Source organism: Heterocephalus glaber, unplaced genomic scaffold, assembly GCF_053883595.1.
Source record: "Heterocephalus glaber isolate CG9 unplaced genomic scaffold, H.glaber_assembly_v1.0 deba00001687, whole genome shotgun sequence".
NCBI lineage: Eukaryota > Metazoa > Chordata > Mammalia > Rodentia > Bathyergidae > Heterocephalus > Heterocephalus glaber.
This window is the reverse complement of record NW_028258412.1, coordinates 21,739,228-21,755,395: the sequence shown is the minus strand read 5'-3', so window position 1 is coordinate 21,755,395 and position 16,168 is coordinate 21,739,228. Positions and strand designations below refer to the sequence as shown.

Sequence of the window (16,168 nt, the reverse complement as noted above, 5' to 3'; positions counted from 1 at the left end):
TTTATAAAAGGGCACCAAGTTGGAGGCCGCTGAAGCGTTTGTCCTGCTCGCTCCTGCAGTTGGTCCTGAGTTGCTGTACCCCCTCCTCCTTCTCTGCCGCAGGTACTGTCTGATGAGTGTGAAGGGCTGTTTCACTGACTTCCACATCGACTTCGGAGGCACTTCTGTGTGGTACCATGTGTTCCGGGGAGGGAAGGTGAGTTCTACTTGGATCTCCAACTTTCGATGCTTTTCTGGCTCTTTATGCCTGGAGGGGCCTTCTCTTCCTCTCCCTCCTGCTCCTGCCAGCCCTGCCCTTTCAGGCCACTCCATCCCCTGCGGCCCCTCCTGGCTGTCAGCCTCCAGGGGGCAAAGGTCAAGGTCAACTATTTTGCATCACATCTCACCCACTGACACCCACTTGTGCAGTCAAGTGTTCTAAGCACCTTAGGCCACTTTGAAGCTGGGTCTGGCTCCATGGGTCGCCCCTGGCTGTCATCTCAGTGCTGGCACTGGGACTTTTTACTTCGAAGTCCAGTTACCAGCACCACCTGCCTCCAAGATACACAGGATGGGGGAATCACTCCAGAAGGGAGGCGGGGTGTGTGCTTGGGGCGCTTCTGCAGTGTCTGTATTGGGGTGCATGTTCCTGTGGGGCCGTAGGTGTCCCTGCATGGATAGGCCCTTCTTATAAGTCCCTGTGTGCCAGCCACCCTGTCTGCTGGGTCTACATGCACGCTTGTTTTAAACGAGTATGTTGGTAGAGTTTCTGGGAGGAAGTCAACCTGCTTGATTCCAGATGTTTTTCCTCCTTCTCCAGCAAAAGCTGGGTTTGTTTATTGGGCCATTTTATCATACAACTTAGGAAATTCCCTTCCTGTCCTTCCCCGTGTCCCAGACACGCCTGTGGCTCAGGCGAAGGAATGTTCCAGCCGGTGCAGGAAGTTTTCCTCCCCCAGTGTTCTGGCTGGAGTGGAGATTCCCTACAGGTGGCGGAGCCCTTCCTGCCCCCCTTTGGCCTGGTCTTGGGGACCCTGGAGGATGGGTTCTCCTCTCTTGTCCCCTCCATGCCCAGGGGGGGCTGTCTCTCTGTTTTGTTTTGGGCCTTGAAGAGGGCAGAGACTGGCTGACCACCTCCTTTTCCTCCCTAGATCTTTTGGCTGATCCCACCGACCCTGCACAATTTGGCTCTGTATGAGGAGTGGGTGCTGTCAGGCAAGCAGAGTGACATCTTTCTGGGAGACCGTGTGGAGCGATGCCAAAGAATTGAACTGAAACAGGGCTACACATTTTTCATCCCTTCTGGTAGGTTTCTCAAGGCTGGCTTGGCTCTGATCAGCCCCTGGCTCCTCCTCCCTTCTGGGCAATGTCCTGGGGCCCTGTGGCCAGGGTGGGGCTTTGGGGTCACTTGTGGGTTTCTGTGGGCCTGGTGGGTTGGACTAGCCATTGGCAGACCCCCTTGGGGTGCAGCCTCCAGCAGCGGGAGAGAAAGTGCATCTCCACACCCCTGCCTGGTCCCTTGGAGAAAGCCTCAGGCCCTCCCCTGGGGAGTTTCAAGGCCTTCCCCAAGACCTGCTCCCCCAGGACACGCTCCGAGATTTCTGTGTGAGAAGCTGATCCTTTGAGTACAGGGGATGGGGCTCATAATTACCCACAAGGTGCCCCACAAGAACTTGGGTAAGGCAGTGAGCAGCCTCTGCTAAAATCTGTCTTTGCTATTTAGGAGTTGTGACTTTACCTCTCTGTGCCTCAGCTTTGTTCCGCCCCGCCCCTGTGTATTCAGTGTTTGGTTTTTTGAGACAGTCTCACTGTGTAGTTCAGGGTGGCCTTCAACTAACTCACTGTGTAGCCCAGGCTGGCCTTGAATTTGAAGCAATCCTCCTACCTCAGCCTCCTGAGTGCTGGGATTACCAGTGTCTGACACCTTGCCCAGTGAGTATTCTTTCCTGTAAATTTGGAGTGAGACCTCCAGGGTTACAGGCTGAGTCACTCATGGATATGGCCAATGACCCAGGAGTCAGGGAGGTTGGTCTTAGGCCATATATATATATATATTTTTTTTCCTTTTGGTTTTAGGCTATATTAATGGAAGCATTCTCCCCAGGATGAGGGAGGTGACAGTCTTGCTATCTAGAGCACAAAGAGGTCAGGCCACACGTGGGAGTTGTATACCTCTTGCTTGTTTTATACTTAGGAGAGGCAGTTGAGCCAGAGAGAGAAGAGTCTGGAAACCACCTCAGGTGAGAGGAGTTTGGAGGGAATACTGGGCTGTGGCACCTGGTAAGGGGATGTAAGGTGGCTGCAGTTAGCAGGGTAGAAGATTGCTTCCTGGAGGAAGAGTACACCCAAGTGGCATTGGCATGACTCGCTCTGCTAGGTAGTGAGCTGCTCATCACTGGAGGATACAAGCGGATAGATGCGGGTGTGTCCAAGCAGTTTCAGAGAACCTGCCCCTGGGTGGAAGCTCGGACTGATATACTTTGAGGTCACCACTATCCTTTGGGTGGAGAAGTTGCCACACGTAGGCTTCTGAGCCATGGCCTTGGGCCTGGATGTGCGGTGTCCGTAGAAGACCAGGATGCGGTAGCTGTACCCACCTCGGGCTCGTCCGCTGTCAGGCCTCTCCTAGAAAGCTGAGCAGAGGAGACACGGTCCTGCTGGAAGACTGGGGGTTTAGCTGGGGTGACTTTGTCGCTGTGGCCCCAGGTCATTCCTTGAGTCTGCTGGGCTCAGGGAAGAGAAGGGCCCCTGCTTCGGCAGGAAGGGACTCAGTGGCAGCATGTGGTGCCACTCTTCGGGTGTGGCATGGAGGCAGGAGGGGGAGGCCCGCTGCTGGCTCCCTCTGTGACCTGGGGTTCTCTCCCTCTCTCTGCACCTCAGTTGTGTGCCTGCCTTGGAGCGGGCTGGGACTGATGTCTGGGACCCTCAAGGCCCTGAAGCCCTGACCTTGCACTGCTGCCCGCTGGAGACAGCCCTTGAGCCCCTTAGGGCCCTGTCTGGAGCTGGGAAGGGGCTCCCTGCACGCCCCATGGGGTGTGGGCTGTGACTCTGATGACCTGCGCAAGCTTGGGAAAGCAGCTTGGCGAGGAGCTTGGGAAACAGCATTCGAGTGTTCTGCTGCAGAGCTGCACCCCAGCCCCACACTGAGGAAAGCTGGGAATGGACAGAGTTACAATATAGAATTTCACTAAAGATGGATGCTACAAACAAGAGGCTGAGGCTGTAGCTCAGTGGTAAATATCACAAAACAAACAAACAAGCAAGAACCAAGAAGCTGGCGGTGGTGGCATACACCTGTGATCCCAGCAGGGAGGCCGAGGCAGGAGAATTGTCCTGAGTTTGAGGCCAATCGGGACTCCATAGTGAGGCCCTGTCTTAAAAAAAAAAAGAACCAAGAAAAAAAACCATCATTTAGCACTGCTGTTTGATGACTGTCCTGATGGTGGACAGCTGTACATACAGCCACACCCCAGGAGGTTGGTTCCTGCACCCCTTTCCAACATCCATCTCTATGTGACTTGTAACACCTAACTCATATAAATCCTGTGTAAATACTTGTTATACTGTACTTAGGGAATGACAAGAAAACAAAACCTGTGATGTTCGGTATAGATACTGTTCTTCTCCAGACCAGACGTTTTTTGTTTTTTTGTTTTTTTGGTTTTTTTGGTACTGGGGATCTAACTGGAACCTTGCGCTTGCAAGGCAGGCGCTGGAACCACTGAGCTAAATCCCCAGCCCTAGACCAGATGTTTTTGATCTGTAGTTGGTTGACCGTGTAGATGCAGAGGCCGTGGATGAGCAGTGCCTACAGGAATAAATTTCAGAATAAAGGACAGTTCTTTCTTCTTCTTCCCTCCCTCTCTCCTTTCCTTCTTCCCTTTGGATTTTTTTTTTTTAATGGGACAGGGTCTCGCTATGTAATTCAGTCTGGCCTTCAGCTTACTATGTAGCCCAGCCTGGCCTCGAACTCTCGGCAGTCCTCCTGCCTCAGCCTCCCAGAATGCTGGGATAACAGGTATGTGCCAGCACACTCAGCTTCCCTTGGTTTTTTGAGACAGGATCTTGCTATGTAGTCCAGGTGGCCTCAAACTTATGTAGGCCAGGCTGGCCTCCAAGTTGTTCAAAACTTTTTTTGTTTTTGGTACTGGGGATCAAACTCAGGATCTTGTGCTTCTGAGGCAGGTGCAGTGCCACTGAGCTACATCCCCAGCCCTTGGCCCTAACTTGTAATCCTCCTGCCTCAGCCTCCCAGTGACTGGGATTCTAGGTGTGTGCCACTGCCATGGGCAGGGCAGCACATGAATATCTACATCATGTTTATATTTTTCTCATTCTGTTGCTCACTAACCAGTGAAAACTCAAAGTCTGGAGCTTTGGACTCTACAGACCTAGACGAATGTTTTGGGTCATCTGAGGGACTTGGGGTCCTCTCCAGTGTCCACCACCTCTGAGCTGCAGGGAAGGCCCCCTCCATGTGTCTATGATTTGAGGCAGGTAGCTGGTGGCTTTGGGGAAGCCAGGAAGGATTTGTAGCTGCCCATTGAGAGTTTTTCTGCATCGGAGAATCTAGTGCTAGTGTTTCCCACCTGAGACCGGGTGTGACTTTGACACGTCCCCTCCCACCTCACCCTGCCGTCAGATCTCCCCATCTGCCTCTCCGAGAGTCTCTGGCAGGTCTCTGGAGGCTCACGGGAAGCTGCTGGGTTAGGAAGATCTTAAATGACACATTAGTTTTGTAAGGTGTGGCTTAACTTCTTCTTCTTGCCTGTGAAGGTGCAGGGGCTGTGGTTCGGGGCGAGGGTTCTTCAGGCCTTGGTCCTGGGCGGTCTAGGAAAGCTGTACTGTTGAAGGTGACTGAGAAGGAGTAGAGTGACTAGAAATAGGGGCTTGGGTTTGTCCTGCTGAGCCAGGTAGCCCTAGATGTGGTAGAGGAAGTGAGAGTCAGGGTCAGGAGCATGGAGAGCCCAGGGGTGCTGGCTTTCAGCCCAGTAAGAACTCAGGATCTTGCGCTTGCAAGGCACGCGGCTGAAACACTGAGCTAAATCCCTGGCCCACCTCCACCCTTTTAAAAAGAATGATGGTTCTGCTGCCTGCCTCGCAAGCGCAAAGTCCCGAGTTCGATCCCTGGTACCGAAAAAAAGAATGATGGAAGCCAGGTGTGGTGGCGCACCCCTGTGATCCCAGGCTACATAGTGAGTTGAAGGCCAGCCTGAACTACATAGCCAGACCCTGTCTCAGAATATCAAAAAAATAAAAAGAACGATGGTACCTGACACCTAGGGTCCCTCCCATAGTAAGTTGCATAGTAAGTAGAGTGAGAACACAAGTGTGCCTGGATTCAGAGCCCTCTTCCCCAGGCCATCGTCTGGTTCCCTATTAGCCTGGGATCCAGGAGACCTGGGCCTTACAGGACTTCCTGGCTGTGTGACTTTGGGAGAAATTCTCCATTTTGTACCATGAGGTGGATCGAATTAAACACGCCCTGGATCTGGGATAGCCCGAAGCTCACCTGCTGGGGTGAGGTCCTGCAGAGAGGCTGTCCTTGCTTCCTGTCCACAGTCCAGTGCCTGCCCAGCCTGGCCCCGTACAAGGCTGGGGGATGCTCATGACAGAAGCCTGTGAGGTCCTCCCTGCAGCAGCCGCAGAGATGGGGCAGATGTGAGGAGAGGGGCCCTCTGGACTCGGAACCCTCGGCATCTGGGTTACCCGTGAGGCTCTGGATGCCTCTGTTGCCCTGCTCAGCCCCTGGGGTCCCAGAGATGACCTCAGCAGTAGGTCTTGTGGGTCGCAGCTCTGCTTCTGTGCCTGCATGCGTCCCTCTTGGCCTGGCCTCAATAGCCTACCTCTACTGCCTTCCTGTTGCTGATGGCTGTGGACTGGAGACGCTCGGTGAGACTTGAGGGTGCCCTGGTACCCCTCCCTGGTCTTTCTGAGCATGGTGCAGGTGTGATGTTAGGTGTTGGATGGAGCCCAGGTCAGCTGGTTGGGGAGGCTGCCCAACCCACCGGTGCAACCCTGCAGCAGAAAGGACGGCGGGAGAAGCTTCTAGAATCCCTCTAATGTCTGCTTGCAGCAGCAGCTCTCCTGTTTCCCTCTCTGCTCACTCGTGGGGGTGACAGATGGAAGGCAGATGTGTCCATGTGGTGGTGACTTGCCAAGAGAGCAGGGAGTTGATAAATGTGGGTTTATGGAGCCACCGTCCTTTCCCAAACCCCGGAGATCCATGAGACCACCGCCCATCTTAGTGGCCATTGCTTGGATTGATGGACTTCTTGCTCACCAAGTTCCCCGCAGGGAGGGAGTGGTTTCCTTCAGGTCAGGCGGACACAGTGAGGCTGGGAGAGGGGACCCTCAAATGCTCCCTGACACTCAGCCGTCAGTGCTGGGGACAGCCTTGAAGCCAGGCTCCTGGGCTTGGGCGGTGGCCGCTGGAAGAAGGGTGAGGACAGGGCCTTGAGACCTGGGCGGTCCCCAGCCCATCCTGGGAAGTGTTGCTGAATGATCCTGATGTGATGATGACTTCAGATACCAGACAGCAGCCGAGCCCTGCTCCGTGGAAACAGAAATGTGGTTGCTCGAGGCGAGGCTCAGCCCGAAGGCAGCAGAGGCGGAAGACTGAGAGCAAGGGAAGCCGCACTCGTTAAAGGCCAAAGGCTGCAGACATTGTCTTTTTGCCCAGGTGGCTCCACATCGCTCGCTCACAGTGGCCTCTGATGGCCCAAGCCAGACACTGGGGAGCAGAAAGCAGAACAAGCTTAAAAAAGCAAAGCTTCTGTTCCTGTCTGCAGGCGGTGGGCTCTTAGTGACCATGTTACCCTTGTCCCCTGAGGCCGGCCAGCTCTGCCCACAGCAGGGAGGCCCGAGGCTGGGTGCCCCCAGTAGTGGGTCAGCCTCTCTGTGCTCCTCCCGGTGGCTGCAATGCACACGGCAGCGGTGGCTGCCTGTGACTCAGGCTGGTGTGTCTCAGCTCTCCAGGGGAAGGCGGCTGGGACCGCTGGGGCTTGGGGGAGGTGGGCTGGGCCTCTGCAGTTTTCCTTAGAGCAAAATTAGACACATGGGCGGGAGAAGAGGCTTCTTACAACGCTGCTGCCCTTCCACCCTCTCTGCCTCCTCCCCTCTGGCCAGCCCTCCTCTGCCTTCTACTTTGAGTTTCTCTGACTCTGTCCTTGTCTTTGCTTCTGTCCCTTATTTCTCATCGTTTCTCTTTTTGCCTCCCTTGCGTGTTTCCAGGCTTGTCCCCTGGGACTCTGGGGCAGTTCAGTCGCAGCTAAAAACAGAGCTGCCTTCCCTTGCCAACTGCGACTTCATCTAGCGCATGGCTCACCTCCCCGGAGCCTCGGTTTTGTGTCTGTAAATTGGAGTTGGTATGGAGCTCTCTGTCTGCATCCTGTTGTGGGTCACTCAGGCGCTTGCCCTGCAGCCAGTCTGAGCTGAGGCCTGGTTGTTCTTACTGAATCAAGGGGGTGGCTTTCTTCGTCCCTAGCCTTCGTGGACTCCCCAGGCTGACTTCCAGGAAGCAGAATCCTGATAGGTGATTCGCTTGTCCATGCCTCGGTCCCTCATCTGTAAATTGGGCTTGAATGTAATGTATCATCTACTTTAGGGCTTCTGTGAGTATCAGTGAGCCGAGCCCTGGAAAGCTCTTGTAATGATGAAAGGGGAGCACCCCAGTGTCCTTCCCTCAGTGCCTGTGCTGGGCTGTGGTCTGCGATCCCAAGGAGAGGGAAATCATGGTCCCCTGCTTTGGAGAAGCTGCCGTGTGTAGGAGAGAGGTGTCCATCCCCTTGGCCTGCAACACAGAGCAGTAGAGCTGAGTGGGACGCAGGCATGGTGTGGCCGAGACTGCCTGGAAATGGGCCCGGGAGGATTAATGACCAGAGTTGGGTCCTGTGCCTCTGGCAAGACGGCACTCCCTAGTCACAGCAAAGGCTATCCTTTGTGATCCCGGAGACTGCTGCTCTCGGGGATGTTGATATGGGTGTGCCGCCCGGGAGGGTGGTCTCCAGCTCCCGGGCCAGCATGGAGAGGGCCCGTTTCTCCATTGGTGGCTCCATCTGGGTCCCAGGAGGAAGGCTTGGTCATCAGCGTCCTCAGGGTGGGGGCTGTGCAGCTTCCATCACTCTGCTGGAGTTGCGGGGTGGGGGGAGATACCAAGATTCTTGGCTCTCTGCATCGGGCATCCTGAGCCCCAGCTCCCTGTGCCCTCCTGCACTCCCTTTCCTTGGCTCCACCCTTTAGAGTTAGGGGGCCCCAGGGCCAGTGTCTCACCTCCCCTTTGCTCACCCCCAGGTTGGATCCATGCAGTCTACACCCCTGTAGACTCCCTGGTGTTCGGTGGAAACATCCTGCACAGCTTTAACGTGCCCATGCAGCTGCAGATCTACGAGATCGAGGACAGAACCCGGGTAAGGAGGCTCCTTCTTTCCTGGCGCTGTGCCCAGCCTCTGCAGTCCCCCTCCCTCCTGCTCTGCCTCAGGCTGGGCCTTAGTCCTGGCTCTGCAAGGAAGGGGTGAGGGGAATCCTCACAAGAGCTCTCCCTGCAAGGCCCGGAAGTTTTCCTTCACCTCCGGGCCAGAGGTAAAACCCCCTCGCAGAAGGAAGAGGAAGCGCCTCTTGAGAAAGCAGTGTGACATATCAAGAACCTGGCCTTCTCCTTCTTGTGTGTAGAAGGGAGTCGGTGGGGTTGGAGGATCTCATGTTATTACTGATGTTTGGAGGCAGTGGGGGCCCGGGAAAGGGCTCAGCTGCTCGAGGTCAGGTCTTGGCCTTGCCTTCTCCAGGGGTCCTGGAATCTGAAGGGGAGCCCAGCTGTGTCTGCTAGGGCTGAGGTGGCCCCCAGCTCTTGACAGTGATATTGTCTCCTCAGCTCCAGGGCCAGTGTGAGCACTTCTCTTGGCTGCTGAGTCTCTCCTGGAGAGCTGGGAACTTTCCCACACTGGGGATTCCCCAAGTGTCCCCAGGCCCCTGAGACAGCTTCAGGGGTCAGAAACTGGAGCTCTGGGGCGAAGAAAGCCTCTTTCTTCTTCTCCTCCTTTGTCTTCTTTGTTTTTACATAGATGTTTAAATGGTTATTTATTTATTTATTTATTTTGGTACCAGGGATCGAACTCGGGACCTTGCACTTGCGAGGCAGGTGCGGTGGGACTGAGCTAAATCCCCAGCCCTATAATTCATATCTTATAAGGTTTACCATTTGAAGCAGACAGTTCAATGGGTTTTAGTATATTCATAAAATTGTGTAACCATCAGCATAACTCCAGAACATTTTCGTTACTCCTGAAAGAAACCCTGTGCTCCTTAACTCCCAGTGCCCCCCTCTCCCTGGCCCTGCACCCCCAATCTACTTGCCATCTTTGGATTTGCCTCTTTTGAACGAGTGATATGATGGAATCCTGCAATGCGTGGCCTCCTGTCTGGCTCCTTTCACGCAGCCCCGGACGGTGCCTGGACACTGTGTTGTACGATGCACTGAGCCTTTTCTTCCTGGTTTGCCTGGCAGAGCTTTTGTGCCCTAGAGAAACATCTCACAGGGGGCTGCTCTGGGCCAAGTGATCTTGTTTTCAGGCCTAGGTTTTCATGGAATCTTACCCCTAAGTCAAAGCCTTAGCCATGTGTGTCTGACCCCTTCAGCATTCCCGCCGTTGAGGGGCCTGGGCTCGGGGTTTGGGGAGACCACCAGGTGGGCTGGGCGGGCTGGGCAGGCTCTGAGGTTGTGTTCACATTTCCTGCAATGCCCAGGTCTGGCACAGGACCCTGTGCAAAGCCCTTGATGTGTGAACTTGCCTCCTTTCTTTGTTACCCACCCGCCCTCCTATCTGGCCTGGAAAGGCCAGCCCTGGTGTGGAGTGTGTGCCCTGTGCTGTTTGGGAGAAAAGCACTGCTGGGATGTAAGTAGTCATCTCTCAGTCTGGGTCAAGTGCCGTCTGCAGCTCTGGCCAACTGTTCTTTGGCCGGCCTTTCGGAACAGGCCAGTTTGTTTGCAAGCTGACCAGTGGGTATGGCTAGAAATGGAGCGATTACTAGGGAGGGAGAAGTCAGGCCTGTGACTTTCCAGCCAATTCCTGAAAGCCGGAGAACCCAGCAGGGATTTCAGAAGGTGCTGGCAACTTGCTGGGCAACTGACCCCTCCCCTGGGAGTCTGCACCCCAGAGGATCTGAGCCCCAGTCATTCCCTGAGGAGCCCAGCCCCCTCCCTGCATGGCTTGAGGCAGGGGCCAGGGTGGTGGGGGAACCTGAGTGTCTCCCTACGACCCGTCTTCCCCCTTGGGACCCCATCTGGATTCCCTGGAGCAGGAGCTGGATGGGGGTCGGGGGCTGGCAGGCGTTTTAATCTGCTTTGATTTCTGGTCTTTGGAGAGGGGCTTGTCTACAAGGCCCAATTGTTTATGTCTTAGAAGGCAAGGCAGACAAAAGGCGCTAGGGAGAGAGTCCTGGAAGGCAGTAAAGTGCCAGGGCTCCTTGTCAGTGTGCTGCAGCTTCATTCTTTGCATCCCCATGAGCTCTCTTAAGAAGGTTACGGCCATTTAAAAATAGTTTTTTTCCAAGAGTCCTAAAACATGGCTTTGCTTGGAAACCAAACGCAAGAGGTGGGGCAGGGGAAAATGTAGCCTGTAGGCCCTGGCAGGGCGGGTTTGTCTGAGAAAAGGAATTTGCCTTCATGGCTGCAGGTGGGGGACCTCCATCCAGACGAGGGAACCCCGAGATGCTCCCTGATCAGGAACCCATGTCTTGCTGTCACCGTTTTAATTTTTCTGGGCCTGAGGGGCGGTGACCTCACCTTGCAGTGTCACTGGCCACATGGTCCAGGGCTATGGGGACTTGGGGATTTCCAGCCCCCTTAGATGAAATCTTCCCCATTCATAAAAGCAATGGAAGGCGCTCCCCCAGGAGGATGTGCTGTATGCTTGTTCTTTTCAGATAATGTCGCAATAATCCCTGCTGACGGAGACAGGTTGATGAGGGGTAGGGATGGTCCAAATGATCACTCACCAAACCACCTGTCTTATGCTTACTTTTTTTCTCACCAAACCACCTGTCTTATGCTTACTTTTTTTTCTCTCCCTTAATGGCTCAAGTGAAAGCAGTCTCCCCAGCAAAGGTAATGCCAGCACAGCAGTGAGTCTATTTGGAAACTGCAAACAATGTCCCCTTCCTCTCCCCTTCCCTCTACCCTTGGATTTTTTTCCCCCTCATTGAATTTTTTTTTTTTCCAGGAGAAAAACAAATTTTAAAACCCTTCCACCCACCCTCATATTATAGTTCTTCGACTCCCTGAGACCCAGGGGTTCTAGATATATGGAGACACCTTCAGCTCTCCTCTCAAAAGGCCACTGGGCTCTGAGGGAGGCCACTCGGATGGGCCATGGGGACCCAGGTGGAACCTCTGAGACCCGCTGATAGATTGACTGCCCACTGGGCCTGAGCAGTGCATGCTGTGTGACTGCCTGGCCCTTTGTTTCGGCCTGAGGTCAGTTAACAACTCAGTTTGATGAGGCTCTAAGTTTGTCACCAAATAATATTGAGCAATCATGTGTTTAATGTTCCCAGGCATGTGGCTGAAACATTTTGAAGGTGAAGGGTGGAAGGTGACAACCCATTTGTAAGTCGATTCTTTCCAAATTTTGTTTGCTGCCATCCTCTCTTGGAAAAAAAAAAATAAAAACAACAACAACAAAATAAAAACACTTGAATTCCTTCATCAGCATTTGTTTTAACCTGGCTGGTTTCCCTTGGGCTCAGCATCAAGAGGAGAGATTTATTTATTTTCCCCTCCTGTAATGCAGCACCCCTCGTTTTTCCCCGCTAATTTATTAGGATTCTTAGGCATCACAGTGCTGGTGGAGCGCACAGTGGCTTGGATCATCTACACAAATTTCAAAAGTCAAAATGAACTTCCAAGTTTTGCCAGCCATGTCTCCTGCCAGATTGAGTGAGGAGCTCTTCCTCAGCTTGCAGCTCCAGGCTTGGCGTTGTCAGAGCCCCGCTCTGCTCTGTCACAGGAGGTCAGGGTCAGCTTCATGCTGAAAAGTCCCTCTCCTTGGAGAGCTCCAGGGGGCACCGATGCAGTAAGTGAACAAAGATCAATACCGTCCCAGCCCTCAGACTGAGGCTCTGAGAAAGTAGCTGGAGCCAAGGAAAACGTTAGATGATGACCCAACTCCATGTGTCTCCCCAAGGAGTGGAAAGCATGTGATGGCCATGATCTCATTCCAAAGCTCACCATCCACCAGCGGCAGGGACAGCAGATGGACCTGATTCCCACATGGAGGGCTGAGGCCCTCACTGGGAAAAGGGCATCGAAGCCGCAGAGCAAGTTAACAAGAGTGGGTGAGGGGCTGAGAGCAGAATGGGAGCCTTTTCTGGGTGAGCGTGTGGAGAATGGCAGAAGATATATCTGAGAGCAAATGGAGTGTTTAGGGCTGCTCAGATTCTTAGTCCCGGAAGTGTGCAGTGCTGTCCTTTCATTGTCAGCAGAAAGACTGGGACAGGTGGGTGGGGAGTGTGCTTGCTGGACTCCAGCTCCCTGAGCTCCTGGGGGACAGCACTGGTGAGGTGGGCTCCTCTGCCCTTGGCCAGAGGGTAGGAGAGCAGGCCAGTGTGTGTGTGCATGCAGACGTGCGAGGCCCCGCGGTGGGAGACAGAGGCCACCCTCAGGGCCCTCTGAGGATTCAGTTGCCAGCATGCACCTCCGTGGCAGGGCTGGTGGTGTTGCTTCTCCCATCTTTGGCTGTGTAGACCCTGCACTGCCCCCTTGGGAATCCCCCTGCAACTCAGGCCTTTTCTTAGGGGCCGTATACACTGTCTCCACCTTTACTTCCTCGCCTACAAAAACAGCTAAGGTGCCGGGTTTGGTAGCCTATGCCTGTTATCCCGGCCACTCAGGAGGCTGAGGTAGGAGGACTGCGGGTTTGAGGCCAGCTAGACCGACTTAGCAAGACCTTGTCCAAAATTTAAAAAACTAAAAAAGAGGCTAGGCTGGGGAGGTAGCTTAGTGGTAGAGCACTTACTTGCCCAATATGGTCAAGACTCTGGGCTCAATCTCCGGTACTACCATAAAAAAGAAATCCCCGAGGGGATTTCCATGAGGTCTGTGGCTCCAGACCTGGATGTGTATCTCCTAGTGGCAGGATGTCGCAGTCATACCACGAACTTATGTCCAGGGAGCCGTTGGTGGAAATACAGGATGGGTAGTGCAGTTTGGGGGAGGAGATGGAGGTGGACACCTCTGAGCCCCCACCCTTGTAGGTGGGTGGGACCACACCTCATTGGCCCTCCTAGCCTGATGCCCCGCCCCTGAAGGTCAACGAGGCCACACCCCACCCCATTGGTGCTCCTGGCCTGGCCTCCTTCCCAGAGTGCAGGAGGGTGCTTCTTGGCCTGTCTGCAAATGGGTAAGGTTTGGGGGTAGATTTCTGTTCTTCAAGATTGATGGAGAGACAGCAGAATGTGTGCAAAAATGTTCTAGGAGGAGCTCGTGTCTGTTGCGGCTGGAATCAGGCAGGCCCCGGCTGCAGGTACCACAGTGCTGTCAGCAGGTCGGGGAAGAGACGCTATGTCCCTGGCTCTCACTGAAGCTCAGAGCGGACCATGCATTTCCTGGGTGCGAAGCTCAGGGACCCTCACACAGGCCTCCACCTCCGCCTCATCCGTGCATGCTGCTGGCATCGTCTCCTCCCAGCGCCTCCCTCCTGCTCCCCTTGGGCAGCCCCCGTCTTTCCCTCTGCCGTTTGTGCCTTTGCTGAGATGATGACAGTGACCCACCCCAAGGAGCCTCCCTCGCTCTCTCCCTCCTCTCCTCCGTGCCCCCAGAAGCTGATCCATGGCTGCCTGGTCTTCGCTTGCAGGTGCAGCCCAAGTTCCGGTACCCCTTCTACTATGAGATGTGCTGGTATGTCCTGGAGAGATACGTGTACTGCGTGACCCAGCGCTCCTACCTCACTCAGGAGTACCAGAGAGAGTCCATGCTCATTGGTGAGTGACTGTGCCAAACCCACAGTCCTGCTGCCCAGCTAGGACAGAAACCCTTCCTAAAGTGGAGCTTGGGGACAGGCCTCGCTTCAGAGGGTTCTTGGGGGTTTTTGTGGCCTGGGAGGATGGCAAGGGAGGCGGCAGCACCACTGAGCTAAATTCCTGGCCCTAGTTGGGGAGTATTGGGGATTGAACCGAGGGCCTTCTCCCTGAACTGTATCTCCAGCCCCTTTCTTATTTTTTACTTTGAGACAGAGTCTTGCTAAGTTGCCTGTGGTGGGCTTGAACTTGCCATCCTCCTGCCTCAGCCTCCCAGAATGCTGGGATGACAGATGTGTGCCACCATACCTGGTCGAGGGGTTCTTTTGAGCCATGGTGCTGGGCTTAGGGGAAGCCGTCCTTGTCAGCCTTCCACCTAAAACAGAGTTTAAGAAAAGGAACTCGTGACCCCAGAAGGGCCCCTTTGCAGTCCAAGCCAGTGACAGTGAGGGTGTGCGGAGCAGCTGCTCGCAGGCAAGGTTGCTGAAGCAGGACCATCTCACAGAGCAGGAGTCCTGGGTCTTCTTGTCCCTCTGTGGTCACCAGAGCTGTGTAGGGGGCGGTGCCTGTGACCAGGACTGTCTGTCATGCACAGCTGTGTCCTTGGCCCTGGCTCACAGACGCCTGCCCTGGAGTTGCCTGTGGCGTGACCATGAGCTCTGGTTGAGCACATACAGGAAGAGCCATGCTCTTCCCCTCTGCTCACCGAGGGGTCCCTGGAGTCACATGTCAGTCACAGCGTGTTTATCATCCTGGGACAGAAACGGAGATTGGTCTGTCTCCTTAGAGCCCGCGTGCTTTGTCTCCAGCCCTGCCCCTTAGGAAGCTCCTCCCTTCCTGGAGCCCATCTAGAGAGGCTTTGGGGTACCAAGGAACGCTGCTGCAGGGCTCTTTATTGGGAAGTCAGGTCTGTTTGTGGGGGCTGCTGTGAGACTCGTTCTCTTCAGGTGATTGGATATTGGGGTGTTGGAAAATACCCAAGCCCACCATCTGCTCTTCCGGGGCTTCCAGCTAAGTAGGGGAAATGGGAGACACTCCAGAAGATGTGGAATAGCTGATGTGATTGCAGGAGCTACACGCTCCTGTGGGGACCATTTGTGGCAGTTCTGGTTGGGAAGGGAGGGTCCATGTGCTTGCTCAGATATTTAGGGCAGTAGAAGAATGTTCCTGATTCCATTCGAGGGCTTGAGAGGAACTCTTGAGGCAGGGTTTAGATAATTGGTGCCCGCTTATATTGTCTCCTCACTGTTCTGCCCTTGGAGCTTCTGGTCCATCTGCCAAGGAGAAGGGGAGATGCCAGGGAGATGCCCTTGTTTATTGGATGCTACTTTCATGCCAGGAGTAGGCTTGGTAGTACCTGTTCAGTCCTCAGAAGCCTTCAGAGGAAGGTTTTTTGGTTTGATTTTGTTTCGTTTGCAGCACTGGGGATTGAACCCAGGGCCTCACACATGGTAGACAAGTGCTGTACCATTGAATCACCCCTTCAGCCTTTTCATTTTCTTTTGAGACAGAATCTCATTAAGTTGCCTGGGCTTGGCTTGAATTTGTGATCCTCCTGCCTCAGCCTCCTGAGTACCTGGGATTACAAGTGTTTATCACTGTGCTAGCTCAGAGAAGTATTTACTTTGCCATTCTTTTCTTTCCTTTTCTTCCTTTCATTTGGTTTCTCTTTCTTTTTTTCTCTTTTGTGAAGCTGGGGATACCCCAGGGCCTTGTGCATACTAGTCAGGCGCTCTACCACTGAACTACATCCCCAGACCATACCTTATAGTTTTTTGTTTGTTTGTTTTTTGGTATGGATCGAACTCAGGTCCTTGTACTTTCGAGGCAGGTGGCGGAACCACTGAGCTAAATCCCTGGCCCTATACCTTGTATTTTAAAAACCACTCTATTGGAGTTCACATTCCATACAGCTGTCCATATAAAGCCTACAGTGCAGTGGTCTTTAGTCTACTCACAGGTATGTGCGACCATCACCAGTCAGTTTTAGGACATTTTCATCTCCCGAGTAGAGTTAGCTGTTCTCTCTCTCTATCTCACCTCTTGACCCCCAGCCTGAGGCAACTACTAATCCACTTTCTTTTTTCTTTTCCTTTTTTATCCTTCCTGTGGTACTGGGGTTGGAATCTAGGGGCTTTGCACTAAGCTACATCCCCAGTCCTTTTTTTGTTTTGTTTTG

The 16,168-nt window shown here is 53.9% G+C and overlaps 1 protein-coding gene across 16 annotated transcripts in view; it reads left to right on the top strand.

The window, feature by feature from the left end:
- Window positions 1–16,168, top strand: part of Kdm2b (lysine demethylase 2B) — a 111,706-nt gene that overhangs the window by 39,372 nt on the left and 56,166 nt on the right. For all 16 annotated transcript variants that reach the window (XM_087198300.1, XM_004843847.4, XM_087198296.1 and 13 more), the window contains 4 exons: window positions 103–196; window positions 1,131–1,284; window positions 8,272–8,387; window positions 13,827–13,953. In XM_087198300.1, the coding sequence (XP_087054426.1) occupies window positions 103–196; window positions 1,131–1,284; window positions 8,272–8,387; window positions 13,827–13,953 (491 nt within the window). The remainder of the gene's footprint in view (window positions 1–102; window positions 197–1,130; window positions 1,285–8,271; window positions 8,388–13,826; window positions 13,954–16,168) is intronic.